General features: G+C 38.2%; 1 protein-coding gene across 8 annotated transcripts in view; it reads left to right on the top strand.

The window, feature by feature from the left end:
• Positions 1–10,106: 10,106 nt before the first annotated feature.
• ralgapb (Ral GTPase activating protein non-catalytic subunit beta) overlaps positions 10,107–22,990 on the top strand; it is a 36,920-nt gene continuing 24,036 nt past the window's right edge. The window contains exons 1-10 of one of the 8 annotated variants that reach the window (XM_043232117.1): positions 10,107–10,268; positions 12,716–12,922; positions 14,608–14,810; positions 15,510–15,676; positions 18,378–18,564; positions 20,133–20,264; positions 20,357–20,535; positions 21,673–21,723; positions 22,621–22,668; positions 22,840–22,887. In XM_043232117.1, the coding sequence (XP_043088052.1) occupies positions 12,746–12,922; positions 14,608–14,810; positions 15,510–15,676; positions 18,378–18,564; positions 20,133–20,264; positions 20,357–20,535; positions 21,673–21,723; positions 22,621–22,668; positions 22,840–22,887 (1,192 nt within the window). In that variant the 5' untranslated portion in view covers positions 10,107–10,268; positions 12,716–12,745. Of the gene's footprint in view, positions 10,269–11,639; positions 11,916–12,715; positions 12,923–14,607; positions 14,811–15,509; positions 15,677–18,377; positions 18,565–20,132; positions 20,265–20,356; positions 20,536–21,672; positions 21,724–22,620; positions 22,669–22,839; positions 22,888–22,990 lie in introns of those variants that run through there. The other 7 variants (XM_043232113.1, XM_043232112.1, XM_043232115.1 and 4 more) reach the window with 7 other exon arrangements.

Genomic DNA, 22,990 nt, shown 5'->3' with positions numbered 1-22,990 from the left:
TATATAATAGATCAAACATAAACAGATATGCATGTCGTTTTGATAAAGTTGCACATTGCCGTATATACATACCGTATATGTATTTTATATATCTTGCATTCATGCATGGCCTCATAGCTAAGATAACATCCCTCTTACGTCGTTTATACATGCACGTGGCTCGAACGAAAACGTTTTTTCTCCGTAAGCTAGCGCAGTTCTATACGTATCGTTTGCCATTTGATCACTATGCCTTTCTATGAGCACACCAGTGACACCTGTGAAAGACTCAATGCGTGTTGAGTCAAAGCCCGTACCGTCGCAATCCAGCTCCCGTCATTTCGTGTCATATTTATCTAATTGTCTGTTTCAAGGCCAATCAAGTTCTGAGCGCGGCGGCTAAATTTAGACGAGGATGACTCACATCTGAAATCATCTAAAGGTTACCTGATTCTAAAGAGCTGTAATTGCACTGGAAAGCCTATTAGCTGCCGCGGAGCTCAGAGAAAGGACGTTCTCGTGTTGTTTCGTGCGTTGTTATGTTCGGGCACAACGCACGTCACCGTCGAGAGCGGACCCCGGCTCTCAGCGGCACGGGTTTGGGGGCCCGGCGTAGACGAACACTTAGCTAGAATTACAGGAACAGAAGAGATACTCATCGTGGAGTCAGATGAACTTAAACAGATGAGCTAACTGGATAAAGAAGGTAGAGGCTGGCTAATATTGGCTTATTTACGCGTATTCGAATGATCGTGTTTTGATTGATCGTTTGGTTGATGGAAACAACGAAACAACAGCGAGATCGCTGAAATGAACTTTTATTTGACATATTATTCAGTCAAACTTCGCTAGGAATTTACAATAAGGTCCAACTCATTAACATCATGAATTAACACTTTTACAGCATTTATTCAAATATAGCATATATAGCATAATAAGGGTTCATTTTAATGTATAAAAATACTACTTTCTGTTAATAATACATTATATTAAATAATATATATACACACACACACACACACACACACACACACACACACACACACACACACACACACACATATATATATATATATATATATATATATTTGTATTATTGTATTATGTCCAGTGTATTGTACAGTTAAAACAAAAAAGATAAAAATAATATTTTTAGAAGACCAGATATCTAAAATGTTATATTAACATTACTGGAATAATGTTTATTCACTATTTAACATATAATAATTAGATAACAATTTACATTAAAGTTTAATTAACTTTTGAACGGTTAATTATTATTATTAATATTATTTTATTTACTTGTATTCTATTATTATTTTTACAGCATTTCTTTATATAAGTTAACGTTCATTTATAAAAATACTACTGTTGTTAAATTCACGTAAGTGCGTTATTAATTCAGTAAATACTTCAATAAATAAACAACACTTCCATGAATTCCATTTCCATTAACCCAGGTTATTAAATGCCGTAAAAGTAACATTTAAATGCTGGATAGAAAAAATTGCAAAACTGCAAACAGCAAAAAAATGATCATATTTGTTGTAAATGAAAAAATAAGATAAAAACGACGAGCTGCAGTTCAACAAATCATGGTGGTTTTGCTCGGCTAAACATCCTTCACTCTTCCCCAGCACCGAAAAACAACACACAAGTCAAAAGTCAGCGTTTGTATTTTGGAAGTATATCTCCAAAAAGCCAGTTCCATCGCATCAAACTACCATTTTATGATGCGCAAATCCCATTCCCTAAAACAGCAGCGCCGCTCCTTATCGGAGGCGCAGGAGATATCAGGAGCAATCGTGTTTTTCATCAGTCTCAGCCCGCGCTCGCTTTTATTGTCACAGAAAATGAGAAGCTCGCTGCGGCGCTGGGGGGGGGCATCGTACGGCGATGCATAATGCATGTTTATATGTGTGATGATTCACTCGAAACGCTCCTGCTACACACATCACAGATCTGCTGTTTGTTTGTGTGAGAGCACAAGAGAGCTGCGCGCTTAACAACAACAGCTCAGATTAGCTTAGCAAAGCTAACGCGGCGCTCGAGTACTGCACTAAACCATCAGCATTACAGGGGGGTCGTGTTTGCGTATCCGAATAGCATAGCAACGCCCTAGCAACCACCCTGTGCAACCTGAAAGCCTCTTAAAAACGCCGTAGAAATGCCCTAGCAACTGCCTGCCAACCGCACCATAGAAACCTCCTAACGACTAGAACACTTTCGAAACTTTGCAGAATGCCATAGCAACCACCTAACAGCAAGAACATCTTAGAAACTATGTGGAAATGCCCTAGCAACTGCCTGCCAACAGCACCATAGCAACCTCCTAGCAACTAGAACACTTTAGAGAAATGACAACAAGAACACCTTAGAAACTTTGTGGAAATGCTTTAGCAACTGCAAACAGCACCCTAGCAACTTGAACGCTTCAGAAACTTTGGAGTAATGCCGTAGCAACCGCCTAACGTCAAGAACGTCTTAGAAACTTTGTGGAAATGCCCTAGAAACAGGCTGCCAACAGCACCACGGCAACCTCCTAGCAACTAGAACATCTTAGAACTTTAGAAATGCACTAGAAACCACATAACAAGAACGTCTTAGAAACTTTGTAGAAATGCCTTAGCAACTGCAAACAGCACCATAGCAACTAGAACACTTTAGAAAAATTGTAGTAATGCCCTAGCAACCACCTAACAACAATAAATTCTTATAAACCTGGTGGAAAAACCCTAGCAACTGCCCAAAGCAACCTCCTAGCAACTAAAACATTTTAGAACTTTAGAAATGCACTAGAAACCACATAACAAGAATTCCACAAACATCTCATAAACTTTGTGGAAATGCCCTAGCAACTGCCTGCCAACCGCACCATAGCAACCTCCTAACGACTAGAACACTTTCGAAACTTTGCAGAATGCCATAGCAACCACCTAACAGCAAGAACATCTTAGAAACTTTGTGGAAATGCCCTAGCAACTGCCTGCCAACAGCACCATAGCAACCTCCTAGCAACTAGAACACTTTAGAGAAATTGTAGTAATGCCCTTGCAACAACAAGAACACCTTAGAAACTTTGTGGAAATGCTTTAGCAACTGCAAACAGCACCCTAGCAACTAGAACGCTTTAGAAACTTTGGAGTAATGCCGTAGCAACCGCCTAACGTCAAGAACATCTTAGAAACTTTGTGGAAATGCTCTAGAAACCGGCTGTCAACAGCACCACGGCAACCTCCTAGCAACTAGAACATCTTAGAAACTTTGGAGTAATGCTCTAGCAACCACCTAACAACAATAAATTCTTATAAACTTGGGGGAAAAACTCTAGCAACTGCCCAAAGCAACCTCCTAGCAACTAAAACATTTTAGAACTTTAGAAATGTACTAGAAACCACATAACAGGAATTCCACAAACATCTCATAAACTTTGTGGAAATGCCCTAGCAACTGCCTGCCAACCGCACCATAGCAACCTCATAGCAACTAGAACATTTTAGAAACTTTGTAGTAATGCCCTAGCAACCACCTAACATCTTTGTGGAAATGCCCCAGCACCTGCCCAAAGCAACCTCCTAGCAACTAGAACACTTTAGAAAGTTTGTGGAAACAACCAGTTAGCAACTAGAACATTTTAGAACAGAAATGCACCAAAAAGCAACTGCTTACAGCACCCTAGCAACTAGAACACTTTAGGAAACTTTGCAGAAATGCCCCAGTAACCGCCTGACAACGAGAACATCTTATAAACTTTGTAGAAATGCCCTAGCAACCGCCAACATCATCAAAGTGGCCAAGCATCACATGTTTTTCTCAAATGGAAAAATGAGGTTCCTGTTAAGCGTCTGTAAATCTGCATAGTTCATGAAAAAACCTTTGTGTTGTCACCGAGTCATCAACTACGATACCTTCTGTAAAGGTTAGTTTCATTTACCGAGAACAGAGAGACATATACACGAGAGCTCGGACCGTCCGTCAGCGTGTGAAGGAAGAATACGTTTTTCCACAAACACTGTGACATTTACAAGAGACCCGAGAGAGAGAGACGGTCTATTTTAAAGAGAAAAAGTGGTGGAGACGTTCAGAAAGTTGGTGAGAAATGAGAGTGGGGGGGGTCCCCAGGTGAGAGTGAGTGAGTAAGAGCGAGAGAGATAGAGAATATGATGGTGTGAGAGAGAAGCTGTGCTTTCATAACGATGGAGATCTGCAGGTCATGCGTAACTACGTTAAAGGGAACCTACAACATACATTTATATCGTATCGTTTAAAGAAGATCAGCGTGCACCCAAAAACGTCACTTTTCTCCTTTTTATTTATTTTTTCTCCTTCTTATTTTTTCACACCCTTGAGACTCGCACGTGAACGCCCTGTTTTCTTTGCAGGTTTGCAGGTTTAATGTACTGCGGTTTGAGACTGCTCCGTCCTTCAGCTGACTGAAAAAACGCTCCAAACGGCGTGCAAAACCGTGCCGTTTAGGGGTGGACAAATCTGAAACAGTTAATACACCATGTGGAAAAAAACGTACGTATTCAAATATGTACCTCTGAGCGCAGAAACATGTCTTTGGTTAATAGAGCAGAGCAGAAAATCCACCGTATTTCTAAAATGCAAAAGCGGTGCCATGCCGTTTGATGTTGCAATCATATTAATTTAACGTATTAGTGTTATCATAAACATCCTGGCTTGAAGTACCTGTGAGTAATACTCTTGAAATACTTCTGCATCGAATGCAGTTCCTTTTCTGGATATCTAAGCAATCGAAATATCTGCTGAACTGGTACACTTTTGGGCGAATTCGTTTTTTTTTTCCGGTAAAACATCACATTAAGCCACAGTTTGGGACTAATTACTGTGACTTGTGCAAATACTTAATTAAAAAAAAGGGTTCGCTGTCCACTGCTGTGCATCAGAGGGGCAGTAAACGCGCTTTGTGCGCCTCGCTAGGCTAGTTCTACACCAAACGGGACGCTGGCAGATAATAGCATCTATCGCGTTTCAGCATCGCTCTGGAACGAGACGTTTTTTTGCCGCATGCCTTCTAATACTCTGCCTTCGCCGTGAGGGCGACATGTACGCGCCGTGCACTCTTTGAATAATGAAATGGCTTGGTAAAAGCAGTCAGGGCCCGTATGACTTATTCAAAAGCGCATTAGCAATCAGCAAAACCAGCAAGTTAGCGACTTGTGGAGCAAAGTGTTTACAAAGGACCCCTAATGAAGTCTTAATTATGTTTAATCACGTCGCCTACCTCATTGTTGTTTTGATATGGAATAGCGACTGAACGGAATATGCAAATGTTTAGCGAGCTAATGGTTGACATGCAGCTGCGAACGCCGTCGTTTCTTAACTCATTCCGCATGATGACCTTTTAAGTGGAGCAAAAAGAGCGAAAGTGACAATACCGATGAATAATGGATGATTAAAAAGGCTTTCGAAAAGCTTAATGGTGGAATTAAATTTACTATAATAACAGATTTGCATGGGGCTCGTCATCCTGCTAATATTTAAAGTGGAAGTTTAAATATAGCTTTATGGCATGGCATTGAGAGATATGATAAAACGCATTGTATGCATAATGCACAGACTTCAACGTCCTGCTGTACTCGAGGAGAACGGCTCTTCATTGTATAATTCAAGGTCAGCTGCACCTCACACACTGTACGGTTTATTCAGAAACATCAAAAACTAAGCATCTGCACACAGGAATATGGGTTTTAGTGCTAAACCACTGGCAGAGTTAGAAACGGATCTTTCATCCCCGAGTTATAACACTTCATTTCGGACGTATTTTTAAATCAAGACACATTTACTTCATATGAAAAAATATTTAAGATAGTAAGCTGTTTTCTAAGACAAAGAAAAAATATATAAATAAATAATTGATAATAATATAATAATAATATATAATAATATAAATTATAAATATAATACAAAAAATAAATAGATAAATATATATATATATATATATATATAATTTATTTATATATAAATATATAAATATATATATATATATATTATTTATTTATATATATATATATAAATATATATATATATATATATATATATATATATATATATATATATATATATATAAACCTACTTAAAACTTAAAAAATGTGAAATTGAGATGATAAATATACATTTATTATTTTAGAAATGTAAAATCACTTAATTTTGACAACTTTGTCTGAAAACAACATTTAACGTGCATGTACTTTTACTTCTCAAGTTATTTTACTGAAAGCAAATCCAAAAATACCGAATGAGAATGCAATATTTGCTGTGTGCAGACTTGGTTTCAATAACTTTAATAACATAACGGTGACGCGCAATCTTAAACAGAAAACCCCCGCGCCACGACAGCTCTCCTTTCTGTCCTCCAGCGTGCTGTTGCATTTGTTTTCGTCCGGCCGTGTCTCTAAACGAGTGTTACTGTATTATTCATCTCCCCCAGAGCTATGACTATCTCCGTCCTCTGTGAGAGTCGTACTCGCCGTCCTGCCGCTGCCAAGACAACAGCAGCGGATTTAAAACAACACGGGCCGCTAATGAAGAACGAGTGGCGTTCTGCGGGATTTTAAGAGCGATTGAAAAGCTTTCAGCGGCCTTGGACGTGGAGAGTCGGTGTGGGCCGGCGGAGTCGCTCCTCCGTCTCTACTCGAGTGTTTTTCTGCTCCGAGGTGATATGGAGTTGATTTAGGTGCCGGATATTTAACCTCTCTTGCCGATGGCTGTCATTAAGAGTCAAAATGCTGAAAAAACACACACTTTCGTAATGCGTATCGCTTAAAATTAGAAAGAGAAAACTGAACTTCATTCTCAATCCTAAATATTAATAAGCGCTTGTTCGGCTGACCCCAAAAATCCCGGGAACAACGTAGCAAGCTCTCGGTAAACACCTAAAACTACGATCAAGAATACCTTGAGTCTATATTTTGTAATATACATGACATTATTTTAATAAACAGGAAGGCATCTCTCTTCGGTCCAGACCCACGAACAAAGTCTTTTTTCGTACACGTTCCTCGAAAAACACAGGAAAGCTCCCAGAAGTTTCTTTAGAAGTCATAGAAACATTCATTCAGTGACAGAACGAGCGCTCGTAAAGTTCTCCAAACGCAACGTTATTTCTACGTCGTTCATGGAACGTTCGCGTAACGTTTTTTAAATGTTACTAATTGTTTCGGAGACATCGTTTCGGGTGACTTTCAAAGTGAGGCGTTTGCATAATGATGAAACCGAATGTTAACCTCACAACCAAAATAGAAATATTCTTTAAAAATTATTTTCAAAATGCAATTGAATTGTTGGCTTTTTTTGTTCGGCGAAAAAACCATGAATGATCCCGAATAGTCGTTTTTGGGGGAACTATGGGAACATCAACTAAACATTTTTACCGTTTTTTTTCGTTCAGCTAGGCTGAAGTCGAGATGAAAAATGCACCAAGCACCCTTACAATAAAAATCAGCTCTATTGTATTTCGCTGGAATATAGTTAAAAGACTTTCAATGACACTGGTAAGTGCCTACAAACACTAACAGCCCTTACTGTTCCAGCCAAACAAAGTGTTTTCCAGCAATCAGCAGCTATACTGTATAAAGCACAGCGGCATTATTACGGTAAGAGACACTATAGCGTGATTTCACATGGAAATGATTTGTTTCTAAAGGCAGGAACACAAACACGGAGGTTGGATTTAAATAAGGGGGTCGGACCGACGATGAAAAGAAGAAACTCACTGTTAGATTGCAATCAAGGTTTTATGCACGGCACTCATCACAGAAAAGAAGCACGGCCGTTCACTTCTCAAACACAAGTCTTCCTGTATGTAGAGCTTATTTGCAGAACGACAGAAGAATACTTTCTGTGCATCGCCGTCAGTCGGCAAGCATTATTGCTCCAGGTGATTTTATCTGTCTGTTTGTGGACGTGACGTGCGCGCATGCCCTGGACAACATGTTTAAGGGTGGATCTCTTCATCACAGGCTGCAGGACATTGTTCCCTAAAAACAGCCCTGTCTACAGACGCAAGCGTTCACAGTGTGAGCCGGCTGCCATCTAGTGCACTACACTGCACACTACAGTCGTGTCCAACACGAACATCTCATACAATATCCCAGAGACACAAATAAATGAATAATATAATAATAATAATATTTTATTTATTATTATTATTATTATTATTATTATTATATTATTATTTTTATTTTATTTATTTTATTTTATTATTTATTTATTTTTTTACGTAATACATGTGTCTGTTCCGTGTATATTTTATCATGCATATATAAAGACACACAAATACAGCATATATTTTGACAATACTAACATGTATTATATATCTGCAGAAGTAGCATATACTTACATATACATTTTATTATATATATATATATATATATATATATATATATATATATATATATATATATATATAAACATGTAATAAATAAACATAAAATGTTTCTTGAATATATACTTGTCACGTGAATTTATATATGCAGTACACACATTATGTAAAGAAAATCATGCTATACACACACACAAAATATACATATTTTATATTTATATTTTATATTTAATATGTAAATGTAAAATTCATTATAAAAATCATATATTACAATTCAAAATATTCCAATAGATTTGTACTACAATATATATATATATATATATATATATATATATATATATATATATATATATATATATATATATATATATATATATATATATCAATAAATTTGAATTTGATTATATATACATATATATTATATATATATATATATATAATGCATATATATAATGCATATATATTATGCATATATATATATATATATATATATATATATATATATATATATATATATATATATATATATATATATATAATGCATATATATAATGCATATATATATATATATATATATATATATATATATATATATATATATATATATATATATCAGACAGTTTTCAGGATCAGCACAAGAGACAGATGTGCACTTTCTCCATGCAGTAAATACTCTCCTGCTGAATAATTGATATTGACTGCCTGCTCGGGTTAACTATATTAAGTTCTGTGCTCTGTGGCATCTAAAGGGCCCGCTATACAGATGTCAAATCACGCTGACAACCTTCTGAGAAACAGGTTTTGGAGAACACTTTTCACTATTATTACTGCTTCTGAAACCTGCACGGTGTACGTGTTGTTCTCCCTGATAAATGTAGACTTTTTCATAGTGACTTTATACTGACACAACTAGAGTTGCCATGGTTACCGATTTAATTAAGCAATTTAATAAACAACTTCTTTCAATAGACAGAGGAAGCTGTTACACTGATTGCTGTGCTGCAGATTCGCAAAATAATGATCGCCTTGGATTGAGCATGAAAAGTCATTATAATTAGCACTGCGTTAATTTGGTTTGGTCTGCCAAAACATGCTCTGAAAGCTGAAAGACAAATGCATGTACGAAAAAAACATTTGTTGTAAAAACCCAAAGGGCGCATTTGATCTTCTCGTACAAAAGAGGGCGCTGTTTTCAACATGTCTGTACTAGATCACATTAATGAACAATTTAACAAGAATCGCATTTTAACCTCCACGAGTCATTCAACACCTGCCCTAAAGATATTTGCGTGTCTTTCTCCTCCTCCGAAGTTTCAGCAGCCCCGGAGGAGGAGCAACGCAGATTCGTTTGAACAATTCGATTCGCTCGAATGCTTCGCGTGAAAGAACTGATTCAATACCAATGATTCGCCGACTCGCTTGAGTTCACGCTCGCGGAAAGATCCAAAATATTTCGCTCCCGATTGTTAAAGTGGTATTTCGCGAATAAAACAATGAAACGTTATACACTGTTGCGTAGCTTTCTTGTCGTTTTGATTGCTTCTTATCTAGTCGATTTGGATAAAAGCGTTTAAAACATTCAATGTAAAACGTTAAACTTGTTTTTCTACCATGACGTGCCTATATTCTGAATATCATGTTTGATATCGGCGCTGCGACTGCGTTTTATTTCTTACCTGAGATACAATATTCATAGCACAGAGTCGAGTGATTTACGAACGCTGGCGAATCAGTGCGATTGAATCATTTGTAAGAATCGGTTCGCGCGAACGGTTCGCTCACATCAGCCACCGCAGCCAGCCAAACCCCCGCCGCCCGTGCAGACGATGGAGGAGCGGATCTGATCTCATCGGATCTACCGACAAACATGCTGCTCGATCGAACCCGCTTTCCCCGAAAAATCACCCGAAACAACGACTGATTGATATGTGAACTGAATCAGGTAACGCGGTTTATTCCTATGTGTGCGTTGCGTTTGCGTGTCCGATTCGGACAACTGTCACACGGACCGCGTACTAAAACCTAGCGAGCCGCCTACCTAGGCAGCACTCTGGGACGTTATATTTTCACGTCCAAGTGTGCTGCTTACTCACTTAGTGTTTTGAGGCAAAGGAGAGACGGAAACATGCTAGCTGCCTACTTAGCAGAAGCCGCGCATCTTTGTCTTGAATCCAAGTGCGCTCTCTAGTAAGCGAGCGTAGTAGAATTTAAGACGCCGCCGCAGTCCCGCATTGCGGCCTGCTACGTTGTGTACAAAGCTCCCTAATCAAAACTGTTTGATTTAAAGGTTAATGGCTTTGAGGAAAAGGGGTGATCGGCAGTGGCCGATGATTGACAGCTGTCATGTGCTTGTTTTGACGCGCTCGTGAGACCGAAATCAGCTGTCAGGCAAACGTGCATCTGATTGATTCGCGCCAAAGCTGGGAAAACGTCAAAAACTACCGCAGATGTAACACTTCGACCCGTTGTATTTACACGCGGTGAAGGTCGTCTTGTGTTTTGCTCGACTGTTTGAACGTTTGGCCATAAATTAGCGCTTTTAATTCCAGTCACCGCCGGGAGTCGGTCCGTGTTAGCTTAGCTTTCGAGTTGCTAAACGGCTCTAGCGTCTCGCCCTCAGGGATAAAATGCGTATAATTTGCACACAAAGTGTCTAAGGGCGTAAAATGAATACGTGAATGTGAATGTGCTCGTTTGGGTTTGGATTTAAAGCTTAATTGACTCGTATCCGATCGGTTAGCACAGAGGCTAAAGAACATAGCGGCTACGGAAGTCGAATTGAAAACATCTGAACTTGAGGTTTAGCAAGATTTTACTATTATTTATCTATTGGTGGTCGTTCAGTAATAGATTGCATGATATATATATATATATATATATATATATATATATATATATATATGTGTGTGTGTGTGTGTGTGTGTGTGTGTGTGTGTATGTATGTATATTTATATATACATATATATATATATTAATAACAAATGCTATGAAACAAAAAGTGTAATGGTAACATGTTATGGTATTATTTGAATTAAAATGTAAATGCATGGTTATATGGTGATGCATCATGTTTCTTCTGTGCATATATATGTAAGTAAGTGTGTGTGCATTTAAATATGTATATGTGTATGTATGTAAATTAGTAGTTATTATTATTTATATAGCATTGTGTGTATGTATGTATGTGTGTGTGTCTTGTGCTACGTGTATTTGAGTCTTTATTCCGTGTAATAGATAAGCAGTTTTATTCCTGAGATCCATTTGGCGTGGCTCCACGTTTAAAGTTTGTTCTAATGTTAGCAGAGCGCTCAGATTGTGTCCAGATCAGAAGAAGGACGGGGACATCTGCGCAGCGTCAGATTTGGGTGTTTTTCTGTACGCCGTTGGTCATCTGTTTAGTGACAGACTGCTAGTTCCTCATGTGAGGTGAGCTCAGGGTCAGGTGATGGACTCGAAGGTGTTGTCAAAACACCGTCCTGCGTGGTGTCCTCATCACTCCTGTAGGTGACGGCGGACACACTGATATCTGATCAGAGGAAGAGTGCTGCTCGTCATGAAACAGGATGCTTCATTTCATACAACAGTAACGGCATGTGTAGCTTTATTGAGTGTGAAGCGCTGTGTGTGTGTGTGTGTGTGTGTGTGTGTGTGTGTGTGTGTGTGTGTGTAATAGGTAAATTGTAAAAAAAAAAAATTTAATTATAATTGGTATTAAAGTAAAGATGGATTAAAAAATAGACGTGTGTGCACGACAGTACAGTATATATAAATTTATATAAATAAAAATGCAAAATTGAAAATGTATTTTTATTTAATTGTATAAAATTTTATTTAATTTCTATATTTATTCACAAAATAAATAAATAAAAAAAAAAAAAAAAAAAAATATATATATATATATATATATATATATATATTTTTTAGTGGTTTTATACACATTTTCTGAATATATTTAATGAATATTAACGTATATGTATTAAATATGTAAAGCATATTAACTGCAAGTAACGTGCCTTTCTTTTGTTACAATTTGTAAAAATGTCAAAATATGACATAATATTTTCATCATATATCATCTCAGAAAAAATCTAATAAACAGGACTGATTGTAATGTATGTGTGTATGTCACAAACACACCGGTGTTCCCTCTTAAAGCAAGTTCTGCATTTAACTGCACCTCACGTTGACTGACAAACAAATGAGAGACTTACTGTTAGATGCATGAAAACCCCTTAAAACCTCTCACCTGTGTGAGTGAGTGAGTGTGTGTGTGTGAGTAAGTGTGTGAGTGTGTGTGTGTGTATTTTTTTCCTCGATCGTTCCTCGTATCTGACTGTCCCTGTCTCGATCTTCAAGCCTCTGATCACTCATCTGGTTTTCGTGTCTCAGGCCTCATCGGATCCAGCAGAAGTCTCGGTCATGTACTCTGAGTGGCGGTCCTTACACCTGGTGGTCCAGAGCGACCAGGGCCACCTGAGCGTCTTACACACTTACCCGGCCGGCGTGGGGCGGGACGTGGCGAACGCTGTGGTGCGGCCGCTGGGGAGCAGCCTTGGAGGAGCGCCGTCCGAGTGCCTCCTCAAGACTGACAAGGAGGTAAAGAAGTGTGTTTTCTAACATCCCTCACCTGCGAGGAGTCTTCGGGTGGCTTAGATGTCTAACCTGTTAACTGATAACCTGTGCTGAGCTCAAGAGCAGCGCAACTTATTTTTTGACGCGGTTCACGTTCACTTTTTAACAGACCTGCCAAAGATTGGGGTTAATTTGACAACATAAATATTACTTGTGAATAATTCAACTGTATTTGTATATATATTTATCGATACTAACAAACCATAAATCACATAAAAAAAAAAGATGTTTTTATTTACATAATATATATATGTGTGTGCTATGTGTATTTATGATGTATTTAGAAGTACAAACACATGTATATATTTAAGAAAAAAGTTTGTTTATATACTAATTATATATATATATGTGTGTGTGTGTATATATATATATATATATATATATATATATATATATATATATATATATATATATATATATATAACTTAATGTTTAAAGGACTTTAGTGTTTTGTTGTGATACATAAATAACATTTTCATAAAATATGAATCCACCGTTTTTTAAAGTTACGATATAAGGACTAATTCATCAAGCATGTAACATCTTTGTAAAAGTTGTGGTCTTTTTTTTAACACAACAGCGAATTCAAGTCATCTTTTATTATTTATGGATCCAAGAATGCTGTTCCAAAAACCCATTTTCCCGCCGCTGAATCAGCCTCCGGACGGGCCTACAGAAACACTTCATGAGCTCTGTTTGTCCGTATAATGTTGCAGTTCCTAATAAAGCTAGATTTTATTAGGGAAGTTAAAGAGCAGCGCTGTTGTTTCCTCGCTCGTTTATTTGCATGATTTGGTTAGAAGCTCGGTCTCGGTCTAAAACGAGAAGCACGCCGTGATGTTATTAGTGCAAATGTTTGAGTCTGTTTTAAGGCTTTGTTGAGATTGTTCTGTTGTTTGTTTGTGTCTCTGGGTGGGTTCCAGTGTGTGTGTCTGTGTGTGTGTCTGTATGTGTGTGTGTCTGTGTGTGTGTGTGTGTGTGTGTGTGTGTGTGTGTGTCTGTGTGTGTGTGTGTGTGTGTGTGTGTGTGTGTGTGTGTGTGTGTGTGTGTGTGTGTGTGTGTGTGTGTGTGTGTGTGTGTGTGTGTGTGTGTGTGTGTGTGTGTGTGTGTGTGTGTGTGTCTGTGTGTGTGTGTGTGTGTGTGTGTCTGTGTGTGTGTGTGTGTGTGTGTGTGTCTGTGTGTGTGTCTGTGTGTGTGTCTGTGTCTGTGTGTGTGTGTCTGTGTGTGTGTGTCTGTGTGTGTGTGTGTGTCTGTGTGTGTGTCTGTGTGTGTGTCTGTGTGTGTGTCTGTGTGTGTGTGTGTGTGTGTGTGTGTGTGTGTGTGTGTGTGTGTGTGTGTGTGTCGCGTTGACTTCCATTGCATTGTGCGGCTGGTTCCTGTAGGCTTCTGTGTACTCTGATAAGAAGCGAGGAAATCCTGTCAATTCCCTCTCGGCCTCTGATTTATTTATTTTTTTTCCCCCTGACCTCTGATCCGGCTCACGGCGACCGACGCTGTTTGGAATACAATCACACAAAAATGCAGATGCATTGAATGCGCCGCTGTTTTGTTTCCTGCTGTGTTTCACGAGGGAGTCGTCTAACCTCTCTCTCTCAAGGACTGCGGATCCGTCTCAGAGCGCTTCGATCTAACGCTGTCCGTGTGCTCAGGTGAAATGGACCATGGAGGTGCTGTGTTACGGCCTGACGCTCCCGCTGGACGGAGACACGGTTAAGTTGTGTGTGGATGTCTACACTGACTGGATAATGGCCCTGGTGTCTCCACGGGACTCTATACCCCAGCCCATCATCAAAGAGCCCAACCTCTACGTCCAAACCATCCTCAAACACTTGCACAACCTTTTCCTGCCCAGGTACGTTCGGCCTGTGGTTTTAATTACCCATGATGCACTGTGCACCAGAATGTTCCATGATTGCATTGATGCACACTTTACATATATGTGTAAATGCATGTATATATATGTATATATATATATGTGTGTGTGTGTGTGTTTGTTTTATAGGTTCTAGTATGCAACAATAATTTTATACATTAGTATGCTTCATTGATGCTTTAATATTTCTTTTAATGAGCAGTGTCCACTTAATATCTAGTAAAAAAACAAAAAAAAAAAAAACAATTGTATGTTTTATTCCGTTTAAAGTAAAAGTATCTCTTGCGGCTCAAACAAACAAGAACAGACAAATAGATAATTATAATTAAAAATATGTATTAAAAGTAAAAAGTAGTTTGAATGCTTGAGTATAAACTTTTTCAGACTTTTTTCCTGTATAATAAATATATACAAGCAAAAATAAATTATTTTCCCTCATTCACATATTATATATATATATATATATATATATATATATTTTTTTTTTTTTCCCCCACACTATTAGTGTTTAATTATACTGTTATTATGCATTAGGTATGGCATTCAAACGGTTAAACATTGAGGCTTTGTAATGAAAAGTATTTGTTGTGTTCTGATAACGTGGCTCTCCTAGAAAGTAAACATGTGATGATAGGCTTGTGCGTTCTGGTTTTGAATATTAATGCCTCTTTCTTTCAGACCAGAGCACTTCAGCCTGGTGCACTTTAAATTGTGTCAGCAAGTGCTGTCTGCAGTGCAGAAGTTGGCCCGTGACTCGAGCGGCATGGCCAGAGAAACCTGGGAGGTGCTGCTCCTCTTCCTGCTGCGCATCAATGACACGCTCCTGGCCCCGCCCACCGTGGGAGGTGCGTATGTCACACACACACACACCGATGAACCCAGCGTTTAACCACACCTTGCATTGACCGGCAAACAAATGAGAGAAGGAGCACGCTTTGCATCTAAACAAAATGTATTCAAATTGGTTTTGCTCGTTTTTGCTCAATTAAAAATGCAGTTTTTCTTTTTAATCAGCCGTGCATTATCGGATGAATGTAAAGAGATCAAATTTTCCACATTTGTAGCATTATATTCATTCACTGAAATTATATTTATGCAAGAGGGGTCTTACAAGGGTAAATAAAAAAAACATAAACTATTTTCCTTTGCATAAACTATTTAAACTAGGCTCAAAAAGTTTTATCTTTTACGACATGGGATTTTGACCATTCTTATTCAGTCTTGGTTTTTGTAAAATGTTGCAACGAGATGATTTTTGTTGTTCTTGTTGTGAAAAATTACAGCTTCAGGCCAAAAGGTATTGCAAAATATTAACAAAATACATTAAAGTAACTGCAAACGAGCATATAAAGCAAATATCTTATATATTATGGTAAATATCATTGGTTAACAACATTAGTAAATGTTTACTAAGAATGAAAATACTTCTACAGCATTTATTAATCTTAATGTTAATTTCAGCATCTACTAATGCATTATTAAAATTGAAAGCATTATAAAAAGGTTGTTTGTTAACGTTAGTTAATGCACAGTGAACTAGCATGAATAAACAATGAACAACTGTATTTTCATCGACAAAGATGAATAAATAGCGAAATAAATGCATTTAATACATTAACAAATGTCATTATCTATAAAAGATATTCAGTGTGGAGTATATGCTCCCTGTCCTTTCCTCATTTTCTGGTTGCATCTCTGAATCATATTTTGACTTAGCGGCTCACATTAAGGAAGTATTTCAGCAACAGCAAGCTGCACATTTTTCATGCACCTTTTTTTTTTATGAATTGCATGAAGCCTGATCAATTGCTCTGGCTGCGAGTTTATACGAAAAGCCTTTTTTCTAGTAGTGTCAAGTTGTGTGGGATTTGTAGTCTCGGTGTCTGCCTCAACTTGAAAAAAGGCTTCAATCAACTTCGGAGGGCGCGTGGATTAACTCAAAGCACGAGCTCCTTCGTCGCTGAAGCAATTTATTGAACATTTGTTCTGCAACAATTCGATCTTCATTTGCTCGTTTTCAGTGTTTTCTCAGATGCTTAGCCTTAGATACTTATTCTCAGATGCTAATAACCTATTCAAACAAACCAAACACAAACATGAGTCATGTAAGCATTTAAACAACATTACTGGGAGGTTCGATTTTAACATAGTAGTTGCTAAATAAATGAGTCTTTAAAAATGTGTCTCAAAGTTGAGTACATCGTGGCTTTTCCCGGTTGTCCTTGAACAAACTCAAGTTGCTTAAACCAAACCTAGTAACCAAGTGCGGGATTTGCACTGGTTTTGCAACCAGTAATAGCACCAACTTGGGTAGAAATGTAGAAAAAACTGGACAGGAACACATCCAGAAACGCTCTCTGCACGTTGAGTTAATTAAGTTCCACCGACCAATCAGCTTCCTTGCTCTTTGTTTGTGCTCACAACCACAACCTCATTGTGACGAGTCGGCTGCCCCTCCCCGTTATTGTCATCATCATCACCCCGTCCTTTATTCGCCGCCCTTCACCAGGCTCCCGACGGGAGTGGGTGTGTCCGAGGGGAGTGGGCGTGTCCGAGAGGAGGGGCGTGGTATTGGTCAGGTCTGGCGGCGTGTGATGAGGCACACCTGGAGTGAATTGGACCTCGTCGCAGTCGCCGTTAAATACCGAGCGCGCCTCTCCTCGAGAGACCGGTCTCTTCCCCCATGCATGCACGCTGGTGTCCTCGTGGGTCCAGGAAGGGTGCGTGAAGGAGCTCGCCCCGCCGCTAGAGAAGCGCGTCGTGGGACCCCGTAGTGCAGGCGACGACCCCCGTATAGTCCAGGCGACGACCGCACCCGTGTACCGCTAACGGGCCAGGATGCCGAGCAGTTGATCCCCTAAACTCTGCCGACCGAAGGAAAGAAATGACGGAGATGCCGCGGAAGAAGCCGCCGCCCCTCGCTCCCCGGACCAGAGAGGGGAGCGCGTGCGGCCGCCGGACTCCGCCCCTTACCTGGACCCTGCCCCCTGGAGCACTACCTGCCCTGCACTTCCCCTGCAGCACAACGAGGGCACCAGTTCCCCCTTTTATTTGGACACTTTTCCCCTGGACACTTTATTTTGAACCTTTTCTGTTAATAAAAAGCCTCTCCGAGGCCTGACGCCAAGCCCACCGTGTTTGTCGTTGGCTCCTCCCGTCACAATATATATATATATATATATATATATATATATATATATATATATATATATATATGTATATATGTATATATATATGTATATATGTATATATATATGTATATATGTATATATATATATATATATATATATATATATATATATATATATATATATATGTATATATATATGTATATGTATATATATATATATATATGTATATATATATATATATATATATATGTATATATATATATATGTATATATATATATATATATATATATATATATATATATATGTATATATATATATATGTATATATGTATATATATATATGTATATATATATGCGTTTAACAAGTAGTGCTGCTAATCTGACAGCTAGGTTATGTCTGTGTCTCTGTCGTAGGGGGAATAGCTGAGAAGCTGGCGGAGAAGTTGATCAGCGTGCTGTTTGAGGTTTGGTTCCTGGCCTGCACACGCTGCTTCCCCACACCGCCCTACTGGAAGACGGCCCGAGAGATGCTGGCCAACTGGAGACATCACCCTCCGGTGGTGGAGCAGTGGAGTAAAGTCATCGCCGCTCTCACCTCCAGGTGCCTTTATTTCTGCTTTATTTCATAGGGACAGAATAGCATTTCTCCACGGCACTGGGTCGAAGACAAAAAGAGGCTTTCAAGTATCAATGCAAATAATTGAGACACTGAATGTATGATCATAATATAACAGCAGAATAATGCAGGAAGGCCTACACGCTTTTAATTGACAACAAACATTGGATTCTTAAAAAAGATCAGGTCGTGGAAGTTAAGTATCGAAAGTAAATGCACAGTGCAGAAAAACACAAATGCACAATAAACCTTTGTGGAGATTTTCCCTATTCAGCATCACATCTCTCTGTGCACAAAGACACAGATCCCGAAACAAGGCCGTATCTGCAGATACTTTTTTGCAGGAGGATTTTTAAAAATTAGACCTAGCACCTCATGACTTTATCTAAAAGAAGCTGCAAAAGACATGGGCACAAGTGGAACGCAAACATTATTTTTTAATGTTTTTTAGGTATATATATTGGCCAATGTACATACAGTGTGCGTTAAAAAAAAAAGTCGATAAACTGATTGTCGCCACAGGCCTAAATAACGCTGCCGTTTTTATTTTAATTCATTTTAATTTTTAATTTGATTATATCTGAGCAAAAAAAAAACTAAGACTATCATACATTTTTTTAATCATTTAAAATATAATATAATATTCATTTAAAATATAATAACATTTTGTATGCGATAACTTATATTTTTATATTTTTAATAATAAGTATGTTGTTTCAGTTTTACTTAAATATCTGTTGTGCTGAATGACAAATAAAACATTTTCACCTGTATTTTTATTCTCATTTGAAACATTAAAAGTAGACGCTTTAATATATTTTCTATGTATATAAAATCCCGTTTGTAAATGTAATTTAATGCACACACCAAAGCGGTGCGTCTTGTCTTTGAGCCGTATGTAGATCTAGCCGATAGCTTTTACTTTGGCTGCTTGGTTTTTTTCTAGACGAGTGCATTAACTTTATATCTTCAGTCAAAACCATTGCAAAGTAGGAAATGAGGCTTGTTTTTGACACGCAGTCATTGTTCTCTCAGAATTGCCGGTTCAAGTCCTGTGCATTAAAGCCAACAAGCTTATATACGTGCATGTGTAGTAATTTAATCGCTTTATATGCTCTTGTTTTAAATGACTGCGTTATTGTGCGGTTTAATTTGAGAACTATGTACTTCTGCACATGCCTAAAGAAATGGTTCACCCAATAATAATAAAAAAAAAAAAATCAATTTTTTCACCCTCGTGTCGTTACAAACTCATGAGCCTTTGGTTAATATTTGAAACCTTTTATAAAAGTTGAAAGTCCAAGTAACCAAAACTTCAAAGAACAAAAAGATCCGAGAAGGTCATAGAGCTGTAAGGGCAATCGCCACAAAATGTAGCTGATTTTATAATTATATTGATGCATTTGGCAGATATTGAAAGTGACTTTTCATGCATTGATCGGCATGCCCTTGCCATCGCTAGCCCCGTGTTCCGCCAAACAGACAGCTTTTTTTACCGATGTGGATGCTTCTGTTTGTTTGACCTTCATCTTATTCGTTTGTTGTCCTCGCAGGTTGCTGCGGTTCATGTACGGCCCCTCCTTCCCTCCGTTTAAAGTGCCGGAGGAAGACGCCAGCCTCATCCCCGCCGAGATGGACAACGACTGCGTGTCTCAGACGTGGTATCGCTTTCTGCACATGCTCAGGTCTGCAAGTGGAACTGACTTCATCTGCTCAGCGTCCCGGTCCACCGCGTCAGTCCCGCTCATGATTGTTCCTTTATCTCTCTCTCCTTCAGTAACCCTGTGGACCTGAGCAATCCCGTCATAGTGAGCTCCACCCCGAAGTTTCAGGAGCAGTTGTTGGGGGGAAACAGCGTCCCTCACGAGGTCATTCAGCACCCCTGCCTCAAACAGCTGCCTCAGATCTTCTTCAGAGCGATGAGAGGCGTCAGCTGCCTCGTGGACGCTTTCCTCGGTAAGATCGCAATGCAAGCTTCTTTTAATTTAATGCTACATGTTAGTATCAACATGGTATTCCATGAAGTAGCATGTAAATGAATATGGCAATCATTCGATACATTCAATTTTTTTAAAGGAACATGACACTTCTTTTGGAAAATAAGCTCATTTTCTATATCCCCTAGAATTAAACCATTTTACCGTTTTTGAATCCATTCGGCCGATCTCTTGGTCTGGCAATACCACTTTTAGCTGTAGCTTAGCATAGATTATTGAATCTAATTAGACCGTTAGCATCTCGCTACAAAACGACCGAAAAGTTTTGTTATTTTTCCTATTTAAAACTTGACTCTTTTCTAGTTACTTCGTGTACTAAGACTGATAGAATGGTTTTCTAGGCTGATTTAATTGGGAACTATTTTCTCATTCCAGCGTAATAATCAAGGAACTTTACTTCCACTGCCTAATATCACTACACCCATGGTATATTGAAACTCTTTGGTCATTTTGTAGCGAGAGGCTAACGGTCTAATTAGATTCAATAATCTATGCTAAGCTACAGCTAAAAGTGCTATCGCCAGATTCAAAAACGATAAAACTCAACTGTTTATGACTAGGGGATTTAGAAAATTAGCCCAAAAAGTTCATTTTTATGTTTTTTTTTTTGTTTTTTAAGAATTCTCTTCTGCTTGCCACACCTTATTTGATTAAAATACTAACTAAAATAATTGCTTGTTGTTTGAAAATATTTTAATGTAAATTATTCCTGGGATATTCTAGAGCTAAATTTGGGGGCCGTTTTTTTTTTTTTTTTTTATATATTTATATATATATATATATATAAAATATATATATAATATATATATATATATATATATATATATATACAATATATATATATATATATATATATATATACACGTTATTTTATTTCACAACATTTTAATCTCAGATGTAAATGATATTACTAAGCAAATACTTTCAAATACATTTTCAACAGAGAATCACTGACAAGACATAAAAAAAAAAAGACTATCAACAAATAAACACAGATGTTGTTTTAGTGTTTGCGTATGATTTTCCTGATCATTCTGTTTGAATTTGAGTCGCAGTGCTGTATGAACACCGGCTTTGACTGTTTTTCCATTTCTAGGTGTTGCTGTTTGTAAGAGACTCGAGTGTCATGAATCTCTGCCCTCTTCTGGTACTCACACAGCTGTGCTGTTCTCTTATCATTGTCGCTTCTAGCCCTTTTTCCACGACGCGGTGCTGAGAACTTCTCTGCAAGTGTGCGACGTCGCTTGCGGTGATTTAGCTCCATTTTGACTCGGCATATTTTCTTTTCCGAAATCATTTCATTCACAAATATCACATGTGTATCAACATTGATACTGATCAGAAATGTTTCTCGAGCAGCAAATCGGTATATTATTTCTGATGCTGAAAATTCATCCGCGCATCAAAGAAATAAATCGCATTTTCCAGTACATTCACATATAAAAGAGTTATTTTTAAACTGTGGCAATATTTCACAGTTTTAGCTGTTTTCAATCAAACAGATGCAGCATCGATGTCTTCTTTCTTTCAAAAATCTCCTCTAATCGTGGCATGAAAGCCAGTTTGTAATCATGAAGTAGTTGCATTCATTTACTTTGCTTGTTAAAATAGACTCTAAACTGGGAGTAAGACTCATTAACAACCGTTCCAGTGAGATCTTCTTGACCCGGTCGTTGCTGTTGAGCGTCAGCACCATTTCGGTGGAAAAACGGCATCAAGACTATAAACTGCTGCTTGATTCTGAAAGTCTGGTTTTAACGGCTTTTTTTGGTTTAACTATTAAGTTTCAAGCACGTTCAGGCATTCGAATCAGAATTTAAAGCGAATAGGAAAAAATAGCTTGACTTCGTCCGTGTCTTCGTGCACGCATTATGGGAGACTTTAAGCAAATGTTTAGTCAAAAGATTGAATGTAGCGAGCAAGTTAGTTAGTTCTCGGGTTAGTTAGTTGTGATCTGGTTTTTAATCATAACTGCACATGCTCAGCCTGACTTGTACATTTCGAATATTTCTTCAGCGATCTTGTTTTATGCTTCTTTCTTCAGGGGTCACAGTGTCTAGGAGCAATATTCGAGACAGACTTCCCTCCATAGGTACACTAAACCTGTCCAAACCCAATCAGTTAGTGACTAACAGAGGGCTTAACTACCCAACACACTGATTCTGGAGGTGTTTGGGTGCAGCTCGCGCATCCAGAATTCAAATCATTTCCTGGTTTGGAGTTTCCGAAATGTAATGTATGCAATCCCGTTGTTTTCCCGCAGGTGTTGCTGTATCTCGGAACAATTTACGAGACAGGCTTCCATCTTATGGTATTTGATAACGCGCCTCTGACTAATCAAGAGGGAGTTTGATGAGGATTGTAGATCGTGCTTGGTTCACGCACAAGCACTTTTAGAGCAAAAATCCATGTCT

Source organism: Puntigrus tetrazona, unplaced genomic scaffold (assembly GCF_018831695.1).
Source record: "Puntigrus tetrazona isolate hp1 unplaced genomic scaffold, ASM1883169v1 S000000513, whole genome shotgun sequence".
Taxonomy (NCBI): domain Eukaryota; kingdom Metazoa; phylum Chordata; class Actinopteri; order Cypriniformes; family Cyprinidae; genus Puntigrus; species Puntigrus tetrazona.
Note: the sequence above shows the minus strand (reverse complement) of the source record. Positions and strands in the feature narration are given on the sequence as shown.